The sequence below is a fragment of the Molossus molossus genome, unplaced genomic scaffold, assembly GCF_014108415.1.
Source record: "Molossus molossus isolate mMolMol1 unplaced genomic scaffold, mMolMol1.p scaffold_m16_p_22, whole genome shotgun sequence".
NCBI lineage: Eukaryota > Metazoa > Chordata > Mammalia > Chiroptera > Molossidae > Molossus > Molossus molossus.
Window position 1 is genome coordinate 35,384,008 of NW_023425358.1, and position 22,794 is coordinate 35,406,801.

A 22,794-nucleotide genomic window follows, 5' to 3' on the forward strand; every position below is an offset into this window, starting at 1 on the left:
GGAGCAGATGAGAGCACGCGTCCTGCGACTCCGCCGCCTCATCCGGGAGATGGGACAGCAGGACGGCCGGCACTCGGACCCTCACCCGCAGCTTCACGTGGGTTCTCTTGCGCTGCCACTTCTCCCGCGGCTTCGAGGGGGTGAACACCGAGACCTCCTTGCCGTCCAGCTCCAAGATGCTGGAGCTGTCGTGCCTCATGACCTGGGGGAGGCAGCATGGAGCAGGCTCGGGCCCGGGCCTCCTGTTCCAGGGGCCGGAAGTAGGAAGCGGCGAGGGTTTGGGAGCCCACCCTCTGGGCCCCCCAAATTTGTGTCCCACGACTGCAAGTGCATTCACTCTATCTCAGCGTCCCCACAGGTCCCTTCGTCCTACTGGCTCTTCTCCGACGGGGTCAGAGGGCGGGTCCCCCACCGCCCTCATCTGTGAACTGGGGCTGCGTCCGCGGCCGTGGCCTTCGGGCCCTTGTGTGTGCCGGGCAGGGGCGCGGTACCTGTCTCAGCAGGAAGGACACCACGTCCGTGGACTCCCAGTAGCTGGCGTGGAAGAGGTGCGGCAGGGCGGCCGTGGGGAAGGCTGTCAGGGCGTCGGGGCAGTACAGGGCGTAGTCGATCCGCTTCTGGCCCCACCACTTCGCAGCGACTGCCGGGAGGGGCCGTGACTGGGCTGGGACCCCGAGGCGCCCGGGCCCGAGGCCCAGCTCAACCCGAGAACCCTCCTTGACCCAGGAAGGGCGGCAGCCAAAGCGAGAGCCCCCCCCGCGAGGCTGGGTGACTGAGGGACCCGAAGGCAAGGAGACCAGGGCAGGGGCACAGGCAGGGTGTGGATTTAGAGGGGGAGGGGAAAAGCCTTCTGGAGCAGGATGGGCTGTCCTTGGTCCTGTCATAGATCCTGGTGACCCCTGCCCTGGGCCCCATTGCTGTCCCCTCCTGGCACCCTGTACCCCTAGGCCTCAAGGCTGTGAAAGTCTTCACCGCAGTGGTGGTACAATTCCTGGGCCCCAAGGAGCCCAGTGAGGCTGAGTGGGAATCTGGGCTCCCACTTGGGGCTGGCCAACCACCCCAGCTACAGAGGAGGCTTGTAAAGTGCCCCCCGGGTGGCCACATGCAGGAGATGCCTCGGAAACTCAGTGAGGGGTACCTCCTGCCCTCTGCTGGCAGCCTGCCTGACCCCCAATCCTTCGCCCCCCCATTCCACTCCATGGGCACCCCCCCAACTCCAGCTACTCTCGCCTCCTCCCCGGATGTCTGGGTTCTCCCAGCCCAGCTTCTAGGTCCCAGGTCAGGCCTCAGCAGGGCAGGCAACAGGCCCGCAGCGAGCTGTGCCCGGGAACGGGCAGGCGACAGGCCCCACAGTGAGCTGTGCCCGGGAACGGGCAGGCGACAGGCCCCACAGTGAGCTGTGCCCGGGAACGGGCAGGCGACAGGGCCCCGCAGTGAGCTGTGCCCGGGAACGGGCAGGCGACAGGCCCCGCAGCGAGCTGTGCCCGGGAACGGGCAGGCGACAGGCCCCGCAGCGAGCTGTGCCCGGGAACGGGCAGGCGACAGGGCCCCGCAGCGAGCTGTGCCCGGGAACGGGCAGGCGACAGGCCCCGCAGCGAGCTGTGCCCGGGAACGGGCAGGCGACAGGCCCCGCAGCGAGCTGTGCCCGGGAACGGGCAGGCGACAGGCCCCGCAGCGAGCTGTGCCCGGGAACGGGCAGGCGACAGGCCCCGCAGCGAGCTGTGCCCGGGGACCGGGCAGGCGACAGGGCCCCGCAGCGAGCTGTGCCCGGGAACGGGCAGGCGACAGGCCCCGCAGCGAGCTGTGCCCGGGAACGGGCAGGCGACAGGCCCCGCAGCGAGCTGTGCCCGGGAACGGGCAGGCGACAGGCCCCACAGTGAGCTGTGCCCGGGAACGGGCAGGCGACAGGCCCCGCAGCGAGCTGTGCCCGGGAACGGGCAGGCGACAGGGCCCCGCAGTGAGCTGTGCCCGGGAACGGGCAGGTGACAGGGCCCCGCAGTGAGCTGTGCCCGGGAACGGGCAGGCGACAGGCCCGCAGTGAGCTGTGCCCGGGAACGGGCAGGCGACAGGCCCCGCAGCGAGCTGTGCCCGGGAACGGGCAGGTGACAGGCCCGCAGTGAGCTGTGCCCGGGAACGGGCAGGTGACAGGGCCCCGCAGTGAGCTGTGCCCGGGAACGGGCAGGCGACAGGCCCCGCAGTGAGCTGTGCCCGGGAACGGGCAGGTGACAGGGCCCCGCAGTGAGCTGTGCCCGGGAACGGGCAGGTGACAGGGCCCCGCAGTGAGCTGTGCCCGGGAACGGGCAGGCGACAGGCCCCGCAGTGAGCTGTGCCCGGGAACGGGCAGGCGACAGGCCCCGCAGTGAGCTGTGCCCGGGAACGGGCAGGTGACAGGGCCCCGCAGTGAGCTGTGCCCGGGAACGGGCAGGCGACAGGCCCCGCAGTGAGCTGTGCCCGGGAACGGGCAGGCGACAGGCCCCGCAGTGAGCTGTGCCCGGGAACGGGCAGGCGACAGGCCCCGCAGTGAGCTGTGCCCGGGAACGGGCAGGCGACAGGCCCCGCAGTGAGCTGTGCCCGGGAACGGGCAGGTGACAGGCCCCGCAGTGAGCTGTGCCCGGGAACGGGCAGGTGACAGGCCCGCAGTGAGCTGTGCCCGGGAACGGGCAGGTGACAGGCCCGCAGTGAGCTTTGCCCGGGAACGGAGTGGATCCAGTGAGGTGGTGAGTGTGGAGGGAGGGCACTCGATGCCCAGTACCTTCTCTGAAGTCCAAGTTGGGGAGGCGGGGCTTCGCCCACCTGGCCTGCAGGCGGGGACCCGGGGTGGACAGGGGTGGGGGGGGCAGGGCGAGCAGGGACAGGCGCCTGATGCTGGGGGTGTGGCCGAGCGGCACGGGGGCCTCTGAGGACCAAGAACAGGGGAAGGACAGCGCTGGGCGCGCAGGCCCTGGGCCCTCACGGGAGGACACTCCGGCCTTCGCCCCATACTGCTTGGGTGACAGGCAGCTTGAGAACTGGGCACGTGGGCAGGGAGGGTGGCAGGGGCAGCGGGCAGGGGGCAGTGGGCAGGGGCCACTGAGAAGGGGTGATCCGGACTCTGCCAGCTGCAGGGAAGCTTCTGAGACGGGCGGGAGCGAAGGCTGCCCGTGTCCTCTGCCCGAGGCGGCAGGAGGGCCCGTGGCCACAGAGACCTCACCTCCCTGGCTCCCTCAGCCAACCCTCCCGATGGGCCGGCTCCGATCACGTGTCCTCAGCACTCTCCCTCAGAGAACACACTGCCCACCCCGCCCTGGGCTTGGACCGGCGTCTCCCAGCTTCCTGAGTGGTGCCCCCAGTGTTGTACCACCTGGACTTGGCCCCACGGGGCCACTCCTTCATCTGGGGATCGCTCTTCATCGCGGGGGCATCCTGGGCACTGCAGGGTGTTGAGCAGCACCCCTGCTTTCCACCCACCAGAAGCCAGTAGCACCCCCTCCCCAGCTGTGTCCAGGCATTGCCAGCTATTCCCTGGGGGGCATACTGCCCCCTGCAGGACAGAGGGGAGCGTGCCGGAGGGCCGGCTGGACACCACTGCACACTCACTTTGGGCAATGCTGGATGCCGTGTAGCTCTCGGCCATGCCGGACACCTGGCTGGCGATGCTGATCTCACTGGCTCGGCGGAACCCTCGGGTGGTGGGGGCTGCCCCGGGCGAGGAGGGGGCTGTGTGCTCTTGGAAGACCGTGCTGTGAGCCTGGAGCGCCTCCGCTGCGGGTGGACAGGGACCAGAGCCCAGGGGTAAGAGAGGCCCGCCCCGCCCAGAGCCCCAGCTGGAGCGGGGTGGGGGTGGGGGGCAGAGAGGTGGCTGTGCCGGGCAAGGCTGACACCTCCAGCGGCAGACGAGCAGAGCTGGCAGAGGATGGACCCAAGGGTGCCAGGGCCGCCCACTCAGGGCTGAGGGGGCAGGGACAGAGCCGAGGCAGGGGAGAAAGGAGGGCTGAGGCAGGATGGACAGATGACCAACACAGACACAGTGGGCAGGGAGGCGGATGCAGCCAGGTCCACACCCCCCCAGGCATCCTTCTTACCCCACACACGGCTCTGGAACTGGTCTAGCCTAGCCTTCGGGGCCTAGCCCAGCCCGGCCTCACCCCCAGCCCGTGGCGGTTGGGTTTGAGGGGAGCAAACAACAGGGGTGGCTTTCAGGGATGCTCTACGCTGAGGCCCGACATGCGTCTCACACACACGAGCCGCGATGACAAAGGCAGGTAGGTGCAGAGGGCTTGAGCCGGGCTCACCTGGCTCAGGCTGAGGGCAGGGCAGAGCCAGGATAAGGGGCTTGGCTAAAGGGGTGCAGGGGCTGCCTGGGCCTTCTTAGGGAGGGGAAGAGTGGGACCCTGAGAATCCAACCCCTCACCAGGACTGAAGGCTTCTCCTGGGGAAACGGGCGAGCCCCGGCAGACTTGAGGCCTCACCCCGGCTCCTGGCTGCCCCTCCAGCTGCACCACTGACTGGCACCCATGCTAGGTGACCCTGGGCAGCTGCTCCCCTCTCAGGGCTCCTGGGCACCCTGTGCTTGGGTCCCCTCCAGGCTCTGCAGAGAAGCAGCACCAAGACCTGCTCCCCGGCAGGACCCACCCTGCCTGGCCTCCCTTCCTGGTCACCTCAGTCCCACAAACTCCTAGCGGCCAAGAGCATCGGGGTGGCCCCTGAGGGCCAGCGGTTAGCCAGTGAAGCAGACACCACCAGGAGCTGGGGCTTTACACACACTCAGCACAGCCCGGGCTCGGGCGGGGCCCATCTTGCCAGGTGAGCTCGGGAACTGGGATACTGGTTTCCAAGAAGCCGTCCCCGGGGAGAGGGGTCAGGGGGCCGCCCTCCAGGACCAGCTCAGGGTTTCTCTGCACGGTCTCGACTGGAGGCAGACGGGGAGAGAACAGAGAGGACAAGAACAGACACTCATGTGGGCCGTCCAGACAGAAGACGCGGTGCTCCTCGAGGACCAGGACGTGACGAGACACTGGGACACACGGGGGGTGGGGCGGGGCCGTTCCCAGGGAGGGCTGAGAAGGGACATTGGGCAGCTCTCACACTCACCCCCTGCCCAGATCTACGCTGTGGCCCCCCCTCCTGTACCCCCATAGCTGGGTTGAGCATCAGGGGCCCCAGCTCTGCTGCCTCTGTGGGAAGTGGGGAGGTAGTCTGGCCCCCTGGGTGGAGGTGAGACCCTGTCATCCATTCCCAACTGGCTGGGCCCGGTGAGGCGAGTGCACCCACACCCACACAGGTGCCCCGATTCTCAGGTGTTCCATGCAGGCCCGCCCGGCCTGGAGCACCCACCCTACCCCAGGCCCGGTGGCCTGCAGGCGCTCACCCAGCAACGTGGAGCAGCCGTCCCCCAGCGGGTAGCGCTGGTAGCGGGGGATGCTGAAGGGCGGCAGGGCGTGGAACCGCCGCTCCAGCAGGGGCTCCAGGCGCGACGCCGACGGGTCCGCGGGGTGGAACAGGTTGTACACTTGCTGGCAGGCCGGCCGCAGCTGGAAGACTGGGGGCGGGGCGGGGCGGGGTCTGAGAGGTGGCTGCTGGCTCCGCCCCAGGAGGCGGGGCCTGCAGCAGGGTGGGCGCGCTGGTGGTCCAGACACGCAAAACCAGAAAATGTGTCTATAGATTTGGGATCTGTTTGGGCCATTTTCCCTTTATCAACCGTTTTTTTCATTGAAGGGAGCGAGCGAGAGAGAAAAACACACGGTTGGTTGTCTCCCTTATGCACCCCGACCAGGGATAGGTATGTGCCCGGACCCTGTATCGAACCCGCAACCTTTTGGGGTCCGGGAGGATGCTCCAACCAACGGAGCCACCCGGCCAGAGTTCGGGGTTAGTGTTGCAGGAGCCGCTGCGGAGGCAGCAGGCTGTGGCCCCGCCCAGCGCCTTCCCTGGAGCCCCCGCCAGCACCTGGGCGTCTGCCGGGCACCTGGGCGCCCGTCCAGCTGCCAGGCCTCTGGCCTGTCTGGGAGCGTCAGGCCTCACCCCGATTTAGCTTGTGCAGCTGTTAGCAAGGTGTGTCCCAGGCTATCAGAAAAGTCTGAGACCTCTTAGGTGCTATGCTTATTGTAAAACTGGGCGTCATTAAGCATCTCTGGTATCATTCGGTAGGTCACGTCTGGGTCTACGAGCCCTCAAAACATCTCACACAGACACGAATGGTAACTTTCTCTGATCTATCCCGCTGGCTTGCGGCGGATTCCATAGGAACGCCCCACTTTTGGGGAGTGGGGACACCTGTGTGAGCGGTCAGTATGGTGCATCTCACTTTTACACACACAAATAGGAGCACATGCTACACTTTTGAACTCTGCTCCCCTCCCCACCCCATTTTACACACAGATTTTGGGAGTCTTTCCTATCAGCACGCACAGTTCTGCCACGTTTGTTTTTTTTTAAGTGACACCACTGTCCCTACATCTTGGTGCACTTACGTGCAAGTCCCTGTCGACTTGTTCTGGGGCAAGTGTCTACACCTCTCCGGGCCTTCGTGACCCCCTGTAACCCGGGGGCATAGCATGAGCCCTGCGTAGTGAGGATGGCATGATCGTGGTGGCACCAGGTGGCACAGCTGTTCTGCAAGGCTGCTCAACCCATAGGTCTCACCTGGGTCCCCAGAACAGCGTGGCTGGGGCACCTCTGGGGCTGGAAGGCCACTGCACCAAGAAGGCTTTGGGGGGGGTACCTGGCTCTATACATCTTCCTTTTGGGGAGACCTTGGCTCTGGGAGACTGGTCTATCCCATCTGACCCTGGAAGGGTCCCTTTCCCATCTGGACCTCAGTTCCCAGGGTTGCTTGGAGATGACATGAAGGCAGGTGTTGGGGAACGGGGGCCAGAGACTGCGCTGCTGAAGCAGGAGCGTGGGAGAGGCTTGGGCCCCAGTACAGAGGACAAATAAGAGGCTGAGACAGGAAGGGGTCGGGGACAGGACCAGGGTGTTGCGCCGAGTCTGCTGAGACCCCATGCCCTGATCATGTAGCACCCACCCTCCCTGCCCCTGCGGGCTCTCACCATCCAGGCTGGGGATGACGGTCTTTCTCAAGGCCAGGACCAGCCCCAGTGGGCACCCGAAGAGGAAGAGGTCAGCGATTTCAAAGTCGAACCTGCCCAGGGCCCCCGTGCAGTCCAGCATGGTGGAGCTGCTTGAGCGGCGGGAGCTGGGCTCGTTCCTCAGCACGCTGGCGTGGAGGCTGTGTGCGGGGGACGCGCCGGGTCACACCGAGGCCCTCCTCGGGGCCGGCCTGCCCTCAGCTCCCAAGGAGGCTCCTGAGGGGTCATCGGGTCCGAAGAGGCCCCTGTGCTGCCTTTCAGGTGCAGCTGCCAGGGCCTGCTGGGACACCTCTGATGAGAGGGTCCCAGACCCTCTAGGGGCCGTCTGCCTTTGGGACAGTCCTGACAGGGGCCATGCTACCCCCCATGGCCGGTTCTTCCCCCCGATATTGCTTCCCCAGACAATCTGTTCCCTCTGGTTCAGGGTGGCCCTCGGTGTGGACCAGATCACAGCTGCACCCTGCAAACCTTTCTCCTGGCTGAAGAGCTGTGGGCCCAGTGTCCAGCCCTCCCTCCAGGGGGTCCTCATCCTCCCCTGGCGATGGGCCTTAGGAGTGACCTCCGGCCCCGCCCGCCCCGCCCACCTGGACAGGAAGGCCTGGTGCTGCTGGATGGTGTCCAGCTCGTAGGTGGACGAGTCACTCCTCTTTCGGGGCGGCTGCCGTTTGGGGTCCTCGGCGCCATTGCTACGGGGGATGTCGATGTTGCTGCGGCTCAGGTGCCGACTGCTCTCCAGGTTGCCGCCGCCGCCGCCGTGTGACGGATTCGCCAGGATGCCCGGGGACAGCAGGTCGGCATCCTGGAACGGCCCCGTGCAGGCTCACTGCCGGGGGGCTCCTGGCCTGGCCCCCTTCGGGGTGTCCCTCCTGCCTCCAGGCCCACTGGTCCCTGCCCAGCCAAGCTCTCAGCAGGCCGAGTGGGGAGCACCCCGCCCCCGCCCCGCCCAGGGGCCACCCGGTACCTGCACACTGGCCACACTGCCTCTGCGGCTGCTGCCCTGACTCTCGGACACCGGCTGGCTGCTGCAGCACAAGGCGTCGAACGCCAGGATGCCCCCGACACAGTCCCCGATCAGGCAGACCTGGGGAGAGGCTCTCTCAGGCCGGGCCCAGCTCCGCGTCCCGGGGCGCAGGCTGCGGAGAAGCAGGTCCAGGGAGGCCCCCCCACAGGGCCTTCTGCCTGCCCTCCCTCCACCCCGTGACTCACCTGCCCGCTGAAGGTCACACCCTCCTGGGACTTGATGAAGTCCCCATAGGCGAGGTTGGCCCGCTGAATCACCGTGGCAACTGCCTCCTGGTACTGGGGTGAGGAGGTGGCCAGCAGGGGCAGGGCCGCCAGGGGGATGTGGTCCTGGCTGCTGGACAGACAGCCTCCGTCGTGACTGTACGGGCTGAGGCTGGGGGAGGGGCCGGTCAGGACAGAGCAAGTGGCCTCAGGTCAGCCCCAGGAGCCAGTCCCCCTGCCCTGAGCAGCAGCCAGGAGCCGCCCGCCACCCTGACTGGCAGCCTCGGGGGTGACTCGGCGAACTGGTGGGGCTGCTTCCAGGTCAGTGCCTGGGCAGGCGCGGGAACAGGGCCGGGCAGGAAGGCCCCCGGCTTGGGGGCGGGCGAGCATCCCCACATGGGGACACTGAGGCTCGGTCTCGGGCCCCAGCCCTCCTGACTCCATGCCCAGCCACCTGCACCGATGTCTGCCTCCTCTGGGCAGAACAGACAGGCGCCCGACCGGGGGAGTCGCGTGGCCCCCAGGAGGGGAGGCAGGTGGCCGCGGCCTGGCGCACTCACTTGGAGACCAGGGCGAAGGCATCGGAGCAGACGGGCGGGCAGGGCACCAGGCGGATGGCGAGGCGGCCCAGGGCGCTGGGGTAGTGCACGCGCATGACGGTGTCGAACACGGTGGCCATGGTGTTGGCGTCGCCCTGCTTGGAGCTGGGGTCCCCGGCGCCCGTGTCCAGGATGGTACCTCCGTGCAGCACCAGCAGCAGCACGTGGGTCTTGGAGGGCGGCATGGCCAGCGGCGGGCTGACCTCGTCCTGTGCAGGCGAGGGGCGGGTGTCAAGGCCCCTGTCACCCTGTCAAGGCCCCCTTGCTCCTTCTAAGAACCCCGATTCCAGTTGCACAGCCTGGCGTCGGCTGCCTCCACACCTCCCCTGGGGAGGCTGAGGCATTCTGCTCTCGGCGGCCGGTCTGACCACGGCAGAGGACACCGAAGGGGTGTCTAGTTCTCCAAAAGCACACACTCCACTTCCGTCAGGGGTCCAGGCGGGGGCTGCTGGCCCTCGGGGTGCCTGTGTCCAGGCACAGGTCTGTCTCAGTCCCGGCAGGCAGGGCTGTAGCCGCTCAAAGTCACAGGGTCACTTAAGAGGGGCTGGGGTCAGGGCCTCAGCCCGGCCACTCTGCCGGCCGCTATGAGCTTTCCCTCCACCTACCTGGGGCCTCCTCCCCAGCCCCAGCCTCAGCCCCAGCCCCCAGGCCCCGCCACTCCTGGACTCTCGACATGACCCTGTTCCCAGGGGCAGAGATGTCCCTGCAGTGGCAGAGCCCCAGTATCTCAGAGTGGGGAGGGCACCGCAGGTGTGTCTGTCTGAACCCCCTCATTTTGGGGGTAAGAACCCTACCTCCTGCTGTCAAGCCTGCTTGCGAGGTCCAAGTGAAACCTGAGCCTTGCATATATCCCCATTGGGGGCTTTTCCATTTAGAGGTGGTGGCGGCTCAGAGAGGCCAAGGGACTCGTCTAACGTCACACAGCACGTCAGTGCCGAGCTGGACTGGAACCCAGAGCTCCTGACACCCCAGGCTGTGGTCCACCCCCAGGGGCCTCTCTCTGTACCCAGCTTCTGGTGTGTGACGAGGGAGGCCCGGGCCCACGAGGGGTCCCTAGTGGGCACAGCTGAGCCTATAGTACGTCAGGAGGTGGGGTGGGGAAGGGAGTGGGATGAAGAGAGGGGCTCGCCCCCAAGGAACCAGGGAGACAGACCAAGAAGCTGAAGCCACCTGGAGGGCACATGTGGGGGCACCTGGCCCTGACCTGGGCCACTGATGGCAGGAGGTGGGGTACCAGCAGGACCCAGGTGTCCACACAGAGCCTGGAAGAGGGGCTGGTGAGCCCACCAGGAAGGGCCCATGCCGCTGACCAGCAGAGGGCTTCGGGCAAGTGAGGGGGGACTGGGCAGTGGGGGGCCAAGGGAATCCTGTCTGCGTCCCCTCTGCTGGGACTGTTCAGGAGCCCTGAAGGCCCGTCTCCCCCTTTTCCCTGCTTCCTGTGGGGCAAACCCTGCTGGAGACGTGAGCCCAGTGGGAGAGCCCACAACACAGGGCGACGGGCCCTGAAAAGCCAGGGGACCTGTCACTGTCTCTGTCAAGCTGCTCCCTTCCACAAGGCTGGGAGAGGAGGCTCTGGTTTGGGGGCTCTTGCCAGCAACGGGATCCGACTCCGGATGGCAGCGCCCAGAACCGAGCTGGGCCGGAATGCACACCCTCGGCCGGTCTCGCGCCGAGGCCCCTCTGCCCGTCCCGGGGCCGTCAGAGCTGTGTGCGAGGTGGGTGCGGAGGGGGCCCCGACTGCTTGATCACCGTTACCCAGCCGCTGGACGTCAACACCCCAGTGACTCTGCTAGAAAAAGCCTGTTGGACCTCAGACCTCAAAGCGGAAAACCCAAGGGGGGGAAGGGCAGTGTGGGAGCTCCTTCCCCCCACCCAGTCCAAACTCCCCAGGGGTCCTGAGTCTGCACTCTGAGGCCAGAGCAGTGTGGTGACCGCAGCGTGCGACCAATGACAGCCCCGCTGGGCCCTGGCTCCTGCCCCAAGTACAAACAGCTCTGACCGCCCACAGGTGGAGGAGGAGGGGCGTGAGCTCCCTGCACAGAACCCCCAAAGCAGACACAGGCACTCTGCCGAGACAGCTTTATTGGGCACTGGGAGTTCCTGTCCCCAGCACGGTGGCGGCCACGTCACTTCTGCCTAGATGGCCTCCGCTTCCTCCCCTTCCATCTCTTTTTCTTCAGACACTGCAGGAAGGCTGGGCACAGGGTGATCTTATTTTTGGTCTGGAATTTACAAGTTTCTCATTTTACTTTCCAGGGGTGGAGCTGGGTCGGGTCCTTCCTCGGGGGCTAACTACTGTCCCCGCAGGTTCTTGGGACAGCAGAGGGGGTGAGGGCCCCGGCCCGTGTGGACGTAAGTGAGGCGGTGGGTGCCAAGGTCTGTCTCCGTAGCCCCCGTGGGACCAGTCCTCGGAGCCCTGCCCCCGCCCTGCTAGCCCTGGGACAGCAGCAGCAGCACAGCCCTGGCCCTCTGCCACCCGGGTACCCACCTCGATGATGTTCAGATGCTCCACACTGGAGGCCACCCTGAACTCGGGTGCACTCTGGCGGTACAGACCGTCTGCAATGCAGAAGAGGGGGGTCCGGTGAGCAGAGGGGCGGCCGGACACCCAGGCCCACCAGCCAGACAAGCTGTGATGGTAACAAGCGGGGCCCGGGGTGTCCCTCACTCCACCTCACCGCCTCCTGCCCAGGAGCTGGGTCAGAGAGGAGGGGCCCGGCCCCCCGCAGCCGCCCTCCCGAGGCCCAGCAGCACCCCAGCCAGTTACCCTGCGTGTCCTGCGGCTCAGGGCTTTCGATGTTGTCCATGAGGTCAGTGGAGGTCCATCTGGTGATGTCCTTGGGGAACAGCCCCTCGGAGTCGGACAGGTCCTCTGGGGGGGAGGGGGGCCTCAGCGTGGTGTTCGGAAGGGGGGCTGGAGGGGCGGGCGCTGGGGGGCCTGCTCGGAGGTGGGGGCCTGAGGGGCGCTCTGGGGTCTCCCGTGCTTCTCCGGCCCGTGTGCCGTTCTGTGCTCGGCTCTGTCCTTAACAGGACGGACACACGGCCGCACACCCATGGGGCTGCTGCCTGACCTTTTCAAAAAAACTGTGGTAACGTTCACAGAACATAAAATTCACCACGGAAGCCATTTTAAAGCAGCATCTCGCACACCCACAGTGCTGTGCAAACACGACTTCGGCCTGGTTCCGGGATCGGCCTGGTTCCGGAACATTTCATCACCCAAAAGGGGAAACCTGTGCCCATTGGCTCACTCCCCTCCCCAGGCCTGGCCGCCGGCAGTCTGCTCTGTCTGCGCGGATCTGCCCGTTGGGGACGCTCCCTGTTGCCGGGATCACAGAACTCGTGGCCTTTTATTTTTTATTTTTATTCTTTATTTTTTATCCTCACCCGAGGACATTTTTGCATTTATCTTCAGATAGAGCGGGAGGGAGAAAGAGAGAGAAACGTCGACGTGAAAGACACATCAACGCGTTGCCACCCACACAACCAACCAGGGCCGGGGACAAACTGCAACCGAGGTCCGTGCCCTTAGCGGGAACCGAACCCGGGTCTCTCTGGCCCGCGGGCCGACGCTCTCACCGCTGAGCCACACCGGCCAGGGCGAACATGTGGTCTGTTACAGTCTGGCTTCTCTCCCTCAGCATCGGGTTTTCGAGGCCCGTGTGGTTTATGCCCGAATCCCAGTCACTGTCTGGAAGGACCACGTTTTGTTTCTCTGCTCATCGCTCATGTTCCTGACCGCCCTCAGCGCCGCCGTGAGCCATTCCCTCCGAGCCGCCCGCCACCGCGGGGTGGGAGGCAGCTGCCCGGGCTCTGGCGTGTGCTGGGCCCTGCCCCGGCCACGTGCTGGGTCACAGGGCCAACTTCCCTAGGACACTGCCCTTCTGACTTCTCCTGGCTTTGCTGCCGCTTCTCTTTGCCGGCTTGTCCTACAGTTTCTACGAGAGATGGGGCCTGTCCTCATGCCAGGGACACAGCCAGGAGGGGCTCTGCCTCTTGGCCTGGTTGGGGGGGGTGGTGCCCCAAACACCTTTCCCCACCCTCGGGCCAGCTCAGGAACCACCTGTCACCTGCTCTATGTCCCCACCCCAAGGCCAAACCAGGCACCTCCTTTTTGCCTGGACACCGACACCCCAAGTTCTTTCCCTTGAGGGTGGGCCAGTTAACAGATGCCGTAAGGAGGTGGCTCCCCTGGCCGCTTTCCAAGCCTTATAGGCGGAGGCTCTGGCCCTGCCTCCGCCCTGCTCTGTGCCTGGAGGCAAGTCCCTGTCCCTCTCTGAGCCTGTAACCTGCAAACTGGAAACCCAGCTCCCACACCTGTCTGCAGGCCCCTATTTCCTCGGGAGGGGCGGCCACGCTCCCCCCAGCACAGCCGGCCGCCCGCTTGCTGCCTGTGGTGAGGCTGGTGGGCAGCTCACGTCCTCTCTGCTTGTCTGCCTTTTCCAAAGTGTTTACACCGGGTGTGTGTTCACTTAACCCGGAAAAATAAAGTAAGGTCATTGCAAAAGAAATCAGAAAATTATAAGAAGTTATACTTTGATGAAGCTTCTTATGGAAATAAATTGATGCATGGAGCCCGGTGGGTGTGGCTCAGTGGTTGAGCGTCGACCCTGCACCAAGAGCTTCTCAGTTCGATTCCCGGTCAGGGCACATGCCCAGGTTGTGGGCCCGACCCCCAGTCGGGGGTGTGCAGGAGGCGGCCAGTGGATGCTCTTTCATCAATGTTTCTCTCTCTCTCCCTCTCCCTTCCTTTCTCTCCAAAATCAATGAAGAAAAAAAAATTTTTTTTTTTAATTCCCGCATGGAACAAAAGCCTCCTTCTGATTGTAAATCCATTTCTGGGGCGGTTCAGAGAACAGTCCCTGCCTGCCAGGTCCCATGTACAGCCTGACACCTGGCTGGGGTCAGCCTGAGACTACCGGTAGCTTCGCTCGTCCTCCTCCCATCCTCTGTGCCCAGCTGCTCACCTGGGACTTTCCACAGGTACCTGCCACTGTGGCCCACAGCCCCCACCTCTTGCAGACCCCCCGCCTCTCCCGGGAAGCCCCAGCGCCCGGCAGCCGCCTACCGCAGGCATCGAAGAACTCGTCGCCCGAGCTCCCGTCCGAGTCCCGGGCGATGCTGTACATCCTCCACTCCGAGATGCTGTGGCGGGAAGGGCTGGCTGGAAGGCAGAACCAGGCTGACGGCCCGCGGGCCGCCGAGGGGCGAAGGCCGGCGGGCGTGACGGGCCAGAGCGAGGGCCGGGAGGGCTCGGAAGACGGTGACGCAGAGAAAGGAGGGGTGGAGGGGCCCTGGCTCATCCTGCTGGAAGCTCCTGGACGCTCCCTCCCAGCCCACCTGGCACAGTGCAGTCATGTCCCGGAGGACAGGGTGGTGGGAGGGGTCAGGTGTAAGGCCCAATGGCAGTTACACAGGCCTGGGGCCACCCCTGCACCTCTGACCTGGGCCTGCCCGGGAGCCGTTCCTTACATTCTCCTGCGGCAGAGCTGACAGCGGGGACACGGGGCAGGGGCAGAGATGAGTGAGATAAAAGGTACCCACTCATATATTCCCACGACCCCTTCTGCCCAGAGGCCAACATGCCTGGCGTGGGAAAGGCTGGATCTGCAGAGGGGACCCCTGACTCTACGTGAGACACCCTGTTTTTCAAAACAGCCACGGTGCATTCACAAAAGTTTCCTCGGGAAAGGCCTTTCTCAGGGTCTGAAGCCTTCTAGGCTCCTTGGGCCGGCTCCCACTCAGGAGCAGAGACGCCCCCTCCTCAGTGCGCCGAGCGGGGCCCATTCAGAGCCCCTCTCCTCCTGGAACCCTGGCTCCTCAGAGTTGCAGCTGCTGGGTCCTGGGAGAGGTTGGGAGTGGGGTTCCCACATGGCCAGCCTATCTGTCTTGCCTGGGTTGTGGAGGTGAGTCTGGGGAACCTGCTAGAGGGGGGTGGGGCGCCCGGGGCTTCTCCTCCAAGCAGGAGGTCGGTTCTGACTCCCTGCAGCTGTGTCCCCAAGGTCACTTTCGGAGTTGGTATTACTGGCAGTGGCAGGGGGCTGCGGGCTGTCACTGGGGGGCACCCGTCAGAGCAGGGACCCTGCCGCAGGGTGGGGGCGGCGGGCTCACCTCCCCTCTTGGACGACCGTGAGGACTTGGAGGACGTGGACCACTGCTTCTTCAGGCCCCGGCCGGCCAGGGGCTCGCCGATGCTGCTGGGCTGGGGTGCCTCCCCGGGGACCTGGTCCTGGCCGGCTTCACCCTTGGCCAGCTCTTCGGCCCCCTCGTCGTCCTCGTTGAACCGGGCCATCTTTCGGGACAGCATGAGCTGGGCCTCCTTCTCCAGCTCCCGGATGTTCTCCATGTTCAGCCCGTACCACTCGTCCTGCCAACACCAGGCCTGCCGGTGCGCCCTGACCATCACCTTCCGCAGGCCTGCGCGCGGGGGGAGGGGGACAGGGACGCGTCAGGCGGCCCGGAGGCCCCGCACGGCGCAGCCTCCCGCCAAGCGCTTCCCCCGTGCCTCAGTTTCCCTCCTGTGAATGCAGAGCCTGGCTCACAGATGGCCTCCCTCGGGAATGTGTCTGCTCAGAGGCAACACCGATTTGGGAGGGGGTGCTTCTGCCTTGAGGCGGGGGGACGCGAGAAGGGGATTCCTGCGGGTCTCCAGCTTCGGGTGCACGTTCCCAGGGACGTTCCCATGGAAAATCAATTCACGTTCGAGGCAGCTTGGTCCTCCTCTTTCCAACAGAATATAGACGCATACAAAATGAGATAGCTTTCAGAGTATAAAAATAATGAAAGAACCATAAGGAGAGAAAGCAGATGGGGGCTGCCTAGGGTTGGGGTGGGAGGTGTGTGGGGGGTGACTGTGAAGAGGAATAAAAGATGCTGAGGTGTTAGAATGTTCTAGAATATACTAAAATTTATGGAACTGTCCTCTCTCTCTCCCTTTTTTGTTAATCCTCACCTGAGGACATTTTTCCATTGAGAGACACATCAGGTGGTTGCTTCCCACATGACCCGACCAGCGCCAGGGATTGAACCTGCAACCCAGGTCCATGCCTTGTTCTGGCACAGAACCCCAAACCCTTCAGTCTGCAGGCCAACGCTCTAACCTGTGAGCCAAACCGGCCAGGGCCAGAACCGTCCTCTTACAACCGAAGTGTGCGGTTGGTAGAATTGGGCCTGCCCTGTCCGATGTGGCTCAGCGGTAGAGCACCGGCCCTTGGACCAATGAGTTGCGGGTTCAGTTCCGGTTAAGGGCACGTGTCTTGGTTGTGGTTCATCTTTGGCCCTGGTCGGGGTCATGCAGGAGGCAACTAGTCAATGTGTCCCTCTCACATCAACGTTTCTCTCTCTCCCTCCCTCCTACTCTATCTGAAGATAAATAGAAAAATATCCTCCGGTGAGGATTTAAAAAAAAAAAATTAGGCCTCAACAAAGCTGCTTCTGAAACCATTCAGGAGATAAGCGTCCAGTCCCCACCCCCAGCAGGGAGGCCATGGAGCCCCCAGATGGCCCTCCCCCAAGGTCCATCCCTAATTCAGGGATGACCATTGCTTTTCTCCTCGGTTTCAGCACACAAATGTGACTTCCGACCCCACGGGCTGGCTGGCTGCACGTTGTGGACTTACACGTCTGCCGTGCTGCGTGCATGTTCCTGCCACTCGCTCTGTTTTTGGGGGGAGTTTTGGGTTTGTGACTGTATGGTATTTATTTGGTCGAAATACCACATTTTATTTATCCCTTCTCCTGCCAGTGGGCCTTTGGCTCATTTTCATTGTTTGTCCATTTGCTCCCACAAACCCGCTGCTCTGGACAGTGCACAGCATATGTCTGAGTTTCTGCAGGGGACGAGCCTGGGAGGGGTGTCGCTGGGTCTCAGGACAGGCATCTCCCCATCCCGGAGGAGGGCCGCTGCGCCCCCCAGCATCCTCTCTGAACCCCGTCCTTCTCAAAAGGCCCCCCTGGGGAAACCCTCTCACCCTCGCTCCTGGGAGGACTGTTGTGTCCTCGCCAAGCTCCGGACTGTGTGGCCTCAGGCATGCCACCCCCTGGGGGTCAGCCAGCACCCACCCTGAACAGACTGAAGAGACGCCCCTGCCCGGGGGTGCAAGAACGTGTGCTCAGGACGGGAGATCCGGGTTCAGGCCCAGCACCAGGCCCCTGTTTCCCTATAAGCAGGGTGACAGTGGCCACCCTCCCGGGTCACCGTGAGCTGACAGGACACGTGTGAAGTACACCACCACGAGTGTGGATCTGTTCACATCTAAGCTAAGTCCCTTGGCTCTGGGAGGCAAAAGGTGATGCCCAGGTGCCGCTCCCACACCGCCCGCCTCGGGCTGGGACAGGCCCCGGGCACTGACATGCCATGGCCTGGGGCCGGTAAGGAGCCGAGGGCTCTGGGGAAGGAGCACCCCAGTCAGCCCAGCCGGGCCAGGAACCCCAGGTGATGTGCTGGTCCACCGGCTCCTGGGCCCCCGCTCCGGCCTGCACGGCGCGAGGACCTGGGATGTCCAGCCCACGGGGGAGGCGGAGCTGGGCAGGGCCTTGGGCGCTGAGAGGGGGCAGCGAGCAGCAGGGGGTGTCCCCTGAGGCTGCTTCCCCGCGCGGTGTTGGGGCGCAGGGCCTCAGCTGCTGCTTTTTATTTTAAATCCTCACCCGAGGATATTTTCCTATTTATTTTCAAATGGAGTGGGAGAACCGAAGAGAGAGAAACACTGATGTGAGAGCGACCCGTTGATTGGCTGCCTCCCGCACGACCCCGACCAGGGCCAGGACGAACTGAAACGGAGGTACGTGCCCTTGCCAGAAATCGAACCCGCGACTCACTGGTCCGTGGGCCGACGCTCTACCCACTGAGCCGAACTGGCCAGGGCAAGGCCCACACTGCCTGAGGCCACAGGTGTGCGGAGGGGGTCCGCAGGTGGTCAGGTTAAAGCAGGCTTCGGGGTCCCCTTTGGGGAGTAAGCCGGGAACACAGAGCAGCAGCCCAACACAGAGGCGGCGGCGGCGGGGACGGGGCCGGCGCCAGGCGCTCACCCGTGTCGTGGATGAACCTCTCGATCTTCGACTGCATGCCCCAGTAGCGGAACTCCACCTTGCACAGCTTGTAGGCACACATGATGGGGAGCAGCTGCTGCTTGTGCTCCTCGATCCAGTTGTCCGACAGGGGCCCCCGCTGCGTCTTGGTCGAGCGGAACAGCTTGGGGTCCTCTTCCGTCCTGTACTCGTTGGGGGGCACGGAGTCCTTGACGATGTCGATGAAATCTGCGGGGAGACCCTGACAGTGGTCACTGCTGCCCTGACCTCCACCCGCTCCCTGGTCCCTTCTCCTCCCCATGTCCCGGCCACCTCCACATCCTTGCAGAGTTCTGGGCCTTGATGTGTCAGGGCTCAAGGCGGGGGGGGGCGGGGGGTTGCTGCTCTGGGCCACTCGGACCCGGAGCTCCCCCGACTGTGGGGCCTACGGCTTTCCTTGTTGCCTTTTCAAATCATTTCAGCAACCCCCCAGGTCTCGCGTGCATTCTACGCATCGCCAAAGCAGATCACTAAGGTGATGAGCTGGAGACACAGGGAACGTGGGGTGGGGGGTGGGGTAGGCGGAGGGAGGCCAGGAAAAGCTCCCCAGAAAGGTGGCAGCTCAGCTACTGCAGCTCTGTGAGGCGGACACTGTCCCATCAGCACTGACTGGACAGACGGGGTGGGGGGCCGCTGGGGGTCCTCGTGGGGAGAGGTGCCTTGGATTCGCAGCGTTCGTCCCCAGCCTAGTGGCTGGTCCCCTGAGGGGGACACTGCGTGTGGTCTGAAGGCTGCAGAGAAGCCTCCCAGACGGAAGGGAGGACACAGGAGGGGCCGGCCCAGGACAGCCCGGGCTGTGAGTAGCAGATGCCACGGGGCTGGGCACTCAGGAGACAGGACTGTGGGCTGGTGGGACCTGGGGAGGGGCGGTGGCAAGAGGAATGGCAGCCGCCCTTTGTCCCGTGCCTCCTCCCCGAAAATCAAAACACCCGCTGTGCAGGCTCTGAGGCTCCTGCGTTAGCCCGACTGGAGCAGGTGCTGAGAAAGAACCCAGGGCAGCTGTGTGGGGGTGATGGCACTTGGGGGGCTCTGCCCCGGCCAGGCCCCGGCTGTCTCATCTCCCTGGTGTGTTGGGACCGGGTCTAGGTTGCAGATGCAGCCTCGAGCTCCACCATGGCGGGGGGAGGGGGATGAACGTCCTACCCACAGGCCCCCGAGGGGAGGGCTGGGATCAGGGAGCATGCAGGAGGCCCCTGGAGGGAGCCCTCGGGGCTCAGGCCATGTCTGAGGCTGTGGGACAAGTGCTTCCAGAGGGCCTGAGTCATGCGGGTAGTAGGTGCCCCCCACAAACTCATATGCTGTTGTCCTGACTCCCCGTACCTCAGAATGCGACTTTATTTGGACATAGGTCCTTTCGAGAGGCAATCAAATTGAAACGAGGTCATTAGGGTGGCCCTAATCCAATATGACCAGTGTCCTCATAAAAGGGGGACATTTGGACCTGACTGGCCCGTGGGGAGAACGCCATGTGAAGACGCTGGCGGAGATCGGGGTGCTGTGTTTACAAGCCAAGGAACACTGAGGACCGCCTGCAGGAGAGCGGCCCGGAGCGGAGCCTTCCTCCTGGACCCAGAAGCAGCCACCCCGCTGACTCCTCCGTCCTGGCTTCTGGTCTCCGGAACTGGAGACCGTGAACTTCTGTGCTGAGAGCCGCCCGGCCGTGGCGTTTCCTTCTGGCAGCCCCAGGGGGGCTGATGAGGGTGCTCTCGGGGGAAAGGCCCTCATCCCCATCGGAGGGGCTCCGGGGGCCCTGGCAGCCACCCCCCAGGCGGCCGGGCACCTGCCTGGAGCACCCCCGACTGGCTCCTCTGGGCCCGGAACCCAGTTACAGACGGCTGGCTGCTCAGCTGCGTCTGGCCCGCAGACGTGTTTGGTTTGGCCAGCACGAGTTTATTTACAACGCTTTTTAATTAGTCGCTAACATTTAGGAATTGGGACATTTCACATGTAAATCCTGATTTCTGGCCTCTCTTGGAAAAGCAGATTTAACAATCAGGGCCCTTTCCTGCAGGCACAGTGGGCTGGAGGGAGGAGCGGCAGAGGCTGCCTTCCAGAGGGACACCTCCCTGCCCAGCCCGCTGTGCTCGGGCACAGCCTAAGATGGCCCTGGGCACACACGGGCACTCCTGGGGGTGGGGGCACCGCAAAGGGAGGGGCTCCGGGCTCTGGGTGTAAAAGGCTCTCGGCCTCAGGGTGCATGTCAGAAAAATGGGCCAAGAAGGCCTGTCCTGTCTCCCGGTGCCCCCCGCCCAGGGAGCGGTCCGGACCCTGCCAGGCCTGGAGACAAGGGGCCCACGGACAGGGACCCGCCCACGGCCCCGAAGGGCTCCTGCCCTGCCCGGCGTGGGAGCATCGCGGGGGCTGGTTACCGATCGTCAGCTGGTTCCTTTCCACGGGAGACAGGCTGAACACGTCGGGGTTTTCTCCGGCATCGGTTTTATAAAAGGTCTCAATGTCGATGGAGAATTTCTCCACAAAAGGGCAAGTGAATCTGTGGGGGAAGAAGAGTACCCATCAGGACCCGCGGGTGAAGGGGGTGGGTGTGGGTGGCTGGGCCAGGGCTGCGGGACCAGCGGGGCAGGAGGGAGGGGCCCCATATGCACCCAGGTGGGAGGAGAAGGCCGGAGTGCCCACCTCCCGGACCTTCGCCTTGTCTCCAGAACAGCCGAGGCCAGGCTGGGGGAGGGGCTGGGGGAGACAAGCACTCGGGTGGCATGACACCCTTGCCCCCGGTCCTGTGAGGAGTCAGGCCTGGCAACAAGGGAACAGCCCCCCTCTCTGGGCTGGGGGTGAGCTCGGAGGAGGAAGGTGCTGCTGGGCAGAGGAATGACCTCCTGGGTCCTCCGGCAAGCTCTGGGCCCTCACCGAGGGTGGGGAAGGGAGCCCAGGAGGCTTGTGGGGACCCCACCTGTGTAGCAAGTGGGCAGGCGGCTGGGTGCAGCCCCCACCTGTTCACTGGGCAGGGTGGGGCACAGAGTGAAGATCCCATAGGGGATCCAAAGGAAATCCTAGTTCAACACAGGATGTAAAGAAACACCATAGTCACTGAAGGTCTTGGGGTTGGAGGAAATTTGGGCCATCTGGTCAACCCTCAGGCAGGGTTCCCTCCCAGTGCCTGACCGTCGCGCATTCTCAGGTGAACGGTGAGGCTCGGTGCGCACTCCCTGAGCCTTCCCAGATGGTCCTCGCTGAACTCACGCCTTCCTGGCCTCCTCCCCTCGCATCCCTCTGCTGCCTGTCTCCTGAGGGGAACCCTGGGGGACCTTCAGGGCGCCCCTACCTGGAACAGAGGCTCAGCTCCCCAGGAGCCTGAGGGCAGGGGTTGAGCCGACCTGGAGAGCCGCCCCGGGACCTGTGCCCCAGGGCGCGTCCCTGCTCACCTGGTTCGTGTGTAGGGATAGGCGTTCCAGGACTCTTCCACCACCCGCAGGGCGGCCTTGGGCAGGATGGAGCGGAACCAGCTGGGGATATGCATGCCGATGTGGTACACCTTGTGCGTGTACTGCCCAGAGCCACCAGGGCCGTCCGTGTACGGCCGGTTCTCCAGGATCTCCACGCCGCTGCCTTCGCCATACGTCTCATCGCGGCTCTTTTTCTGTGGGGACAAAGGCACCGCCTGTGTGTGGGGGCCAGAGAACTCTGCAGGAGGGAAGGGACTCAGGACACCAAGCCCCAGAGTGCCGAATGGGAGGAGGGGCTCTGAACGAGGAGGCTGGCTCCTCCTGTGTGACTTCAGAACCCCTAAATCCAGACCCCAGTCCAGGTGCTCCAGGACCCTTGCAGGAGACTGAAAGGGCCCTGGTGCCCCCCGAGCCCCAACCCTGCACATGTAAACTCCTCCATTCTGACTCCCATGTGTTCCCAAGGTGAGGAAGAAGGCGGGATGTCTGCTGTCTCACCTCCGCAACATTGTACTGGAGGTTCTAGCCAGAGGAACTAGGCAAGAAAAAAATAAAAAGAAGCATCCCAATTGGAAAGGAAGAAGTAAAACGTATTTCCATTCACCAATGACGTACTCTCATATACAGAAAATCCTCAAAAGTCCCCTTAAAAACCTGTTAGACCGAACCAATGAAGTCAGCCAAGTTGCAGGATACAAAATCAACCCACAAAAACAAACACTGCAAAACAAAAATGAGAAAATTATTCCCACTTACAACAGCATCCAAAAGAATAAAATACTCAGGAATAACCAAGGCGGCAAAAGACTCGTACACTGAAAACTTCAAAACATCATTGGAAAAAAATTAAAGACCTAAATAAGTGGAAGGACATCTGTGCTTGTACACTGGAAGATTTAATATTGTGAAGATGTCGCCCGGCTGGTGTGGCTCAGTGGTTGAGCATCGACCCATGTGCCGAGAGGTCGCCGGTTCGATTCCCAGGCAGGGCACATGCCCAGGTTGTGGGCCCGATCCCCAGTGGGGGGCGTGCAGGAGGCGGCCAACTGATGTTCTCTCTCATCGATGTTTCTCTCCCTCTTCCTTCCTCTCTTTCTAAAAGCAATAAAGAAAGATGTCAAGAGGGGTTGGGGGACTGGGTGAAAAGGTGTAGGGATTGAGAGGTACAGCTTGGAAGTGACACAATAGTCATGGGGATATAACATACAGCATGGTAAATACGGTCAATAATACCGTAATAATGACATATGGTGCCAGGTGGGTACTGGAAATGTCGGGGGGAACACTTTGATTATCGAACCACGATGCTGTACACCTGAAACTAATACAAAATAAGATTAAGTGTAAACTCTAACTGAAAAAAAAAAAATTAAAAAGAAAAAGATGTCAACACTCCCCCCACGCAATCCACAGATCTCATGTAATCTCTATCAAAGT

At 63.6% G+C, this 22,794-nt stretch overlaps 1 protein-coding gene across 2 annotated transcripts in view; it reads right to left on the bottom strand.

The window, feature by feature from the left end:
* The window catches only part of PITPNM2 (phosphatidylinositol transfer protein membrane associated 2), a 38,908-nt gene that overhangs the window by 2,622 nt on the left and 13,492 nt on the right, over positions 1-22,794 (bottom strand). The window contains exons 5-21 of one of the 2 annotated variants that reach the window (XM_036276573.1): positions 21,337-21,551; positions 20,326-20,447; positions 17,918-18,145; positions 15,002-15,307; positions 13,959-14,054; positions 11,658-11,762; positions 11,379-11,449; positions 8,852-9,099; positions 8,274-8,463; positions 8,029-8,148; positions 7,652-7,866; positions 7,029-7,207; positions 5,348-5,518; positions 4,742-4,888; positions 3,577-3,741; positions 492-640; positions 86-202 (exon numbers count right to left, since the gene is read on the bottom strand). In XM_036276573.1, coding sequence (XP_036132466.1) covers positions 86-202; positions 492-640; positions 3,577-3,741; positions 4,742-4,888; positions 5,348-5,518; positions 7,029-7,207; positions 7,652-7,866; positions 8,029-8,148; positions 8,274-8,463; positions 8,852-9,099; positions 11,379-11,449; positions 11,658-11,762; positions 13,959-14,054; positions 15,002-15,307; positions 17,918-18,145; positions 20,326-20,447; positions 21,337-21,551 — 2,844 coding nt within the window. Of the gene's footprint in view, positions 1-85; positions 203-491; positions 641-3,576; positions 3,742-4,741; positions 4,889-5,347; positions 5,519-7,028; positions 7,208-7,651; positions 7,867-8,028; positions 8,149-8,273; positions 8,464-8,851; positions 9,100-10,961; positions 11,113-11,378; positions 11,450-11,657; positions 11,763-13,958; positions 14,055-15,001; positions 15,308-17,917; positions 18,146-20,325; positions 20,448-21,336; positions 21,552-22,794 lie in introns of those variants that run through there. The other variant, XM_036276574.1, reaches the window with a different exon arrangement.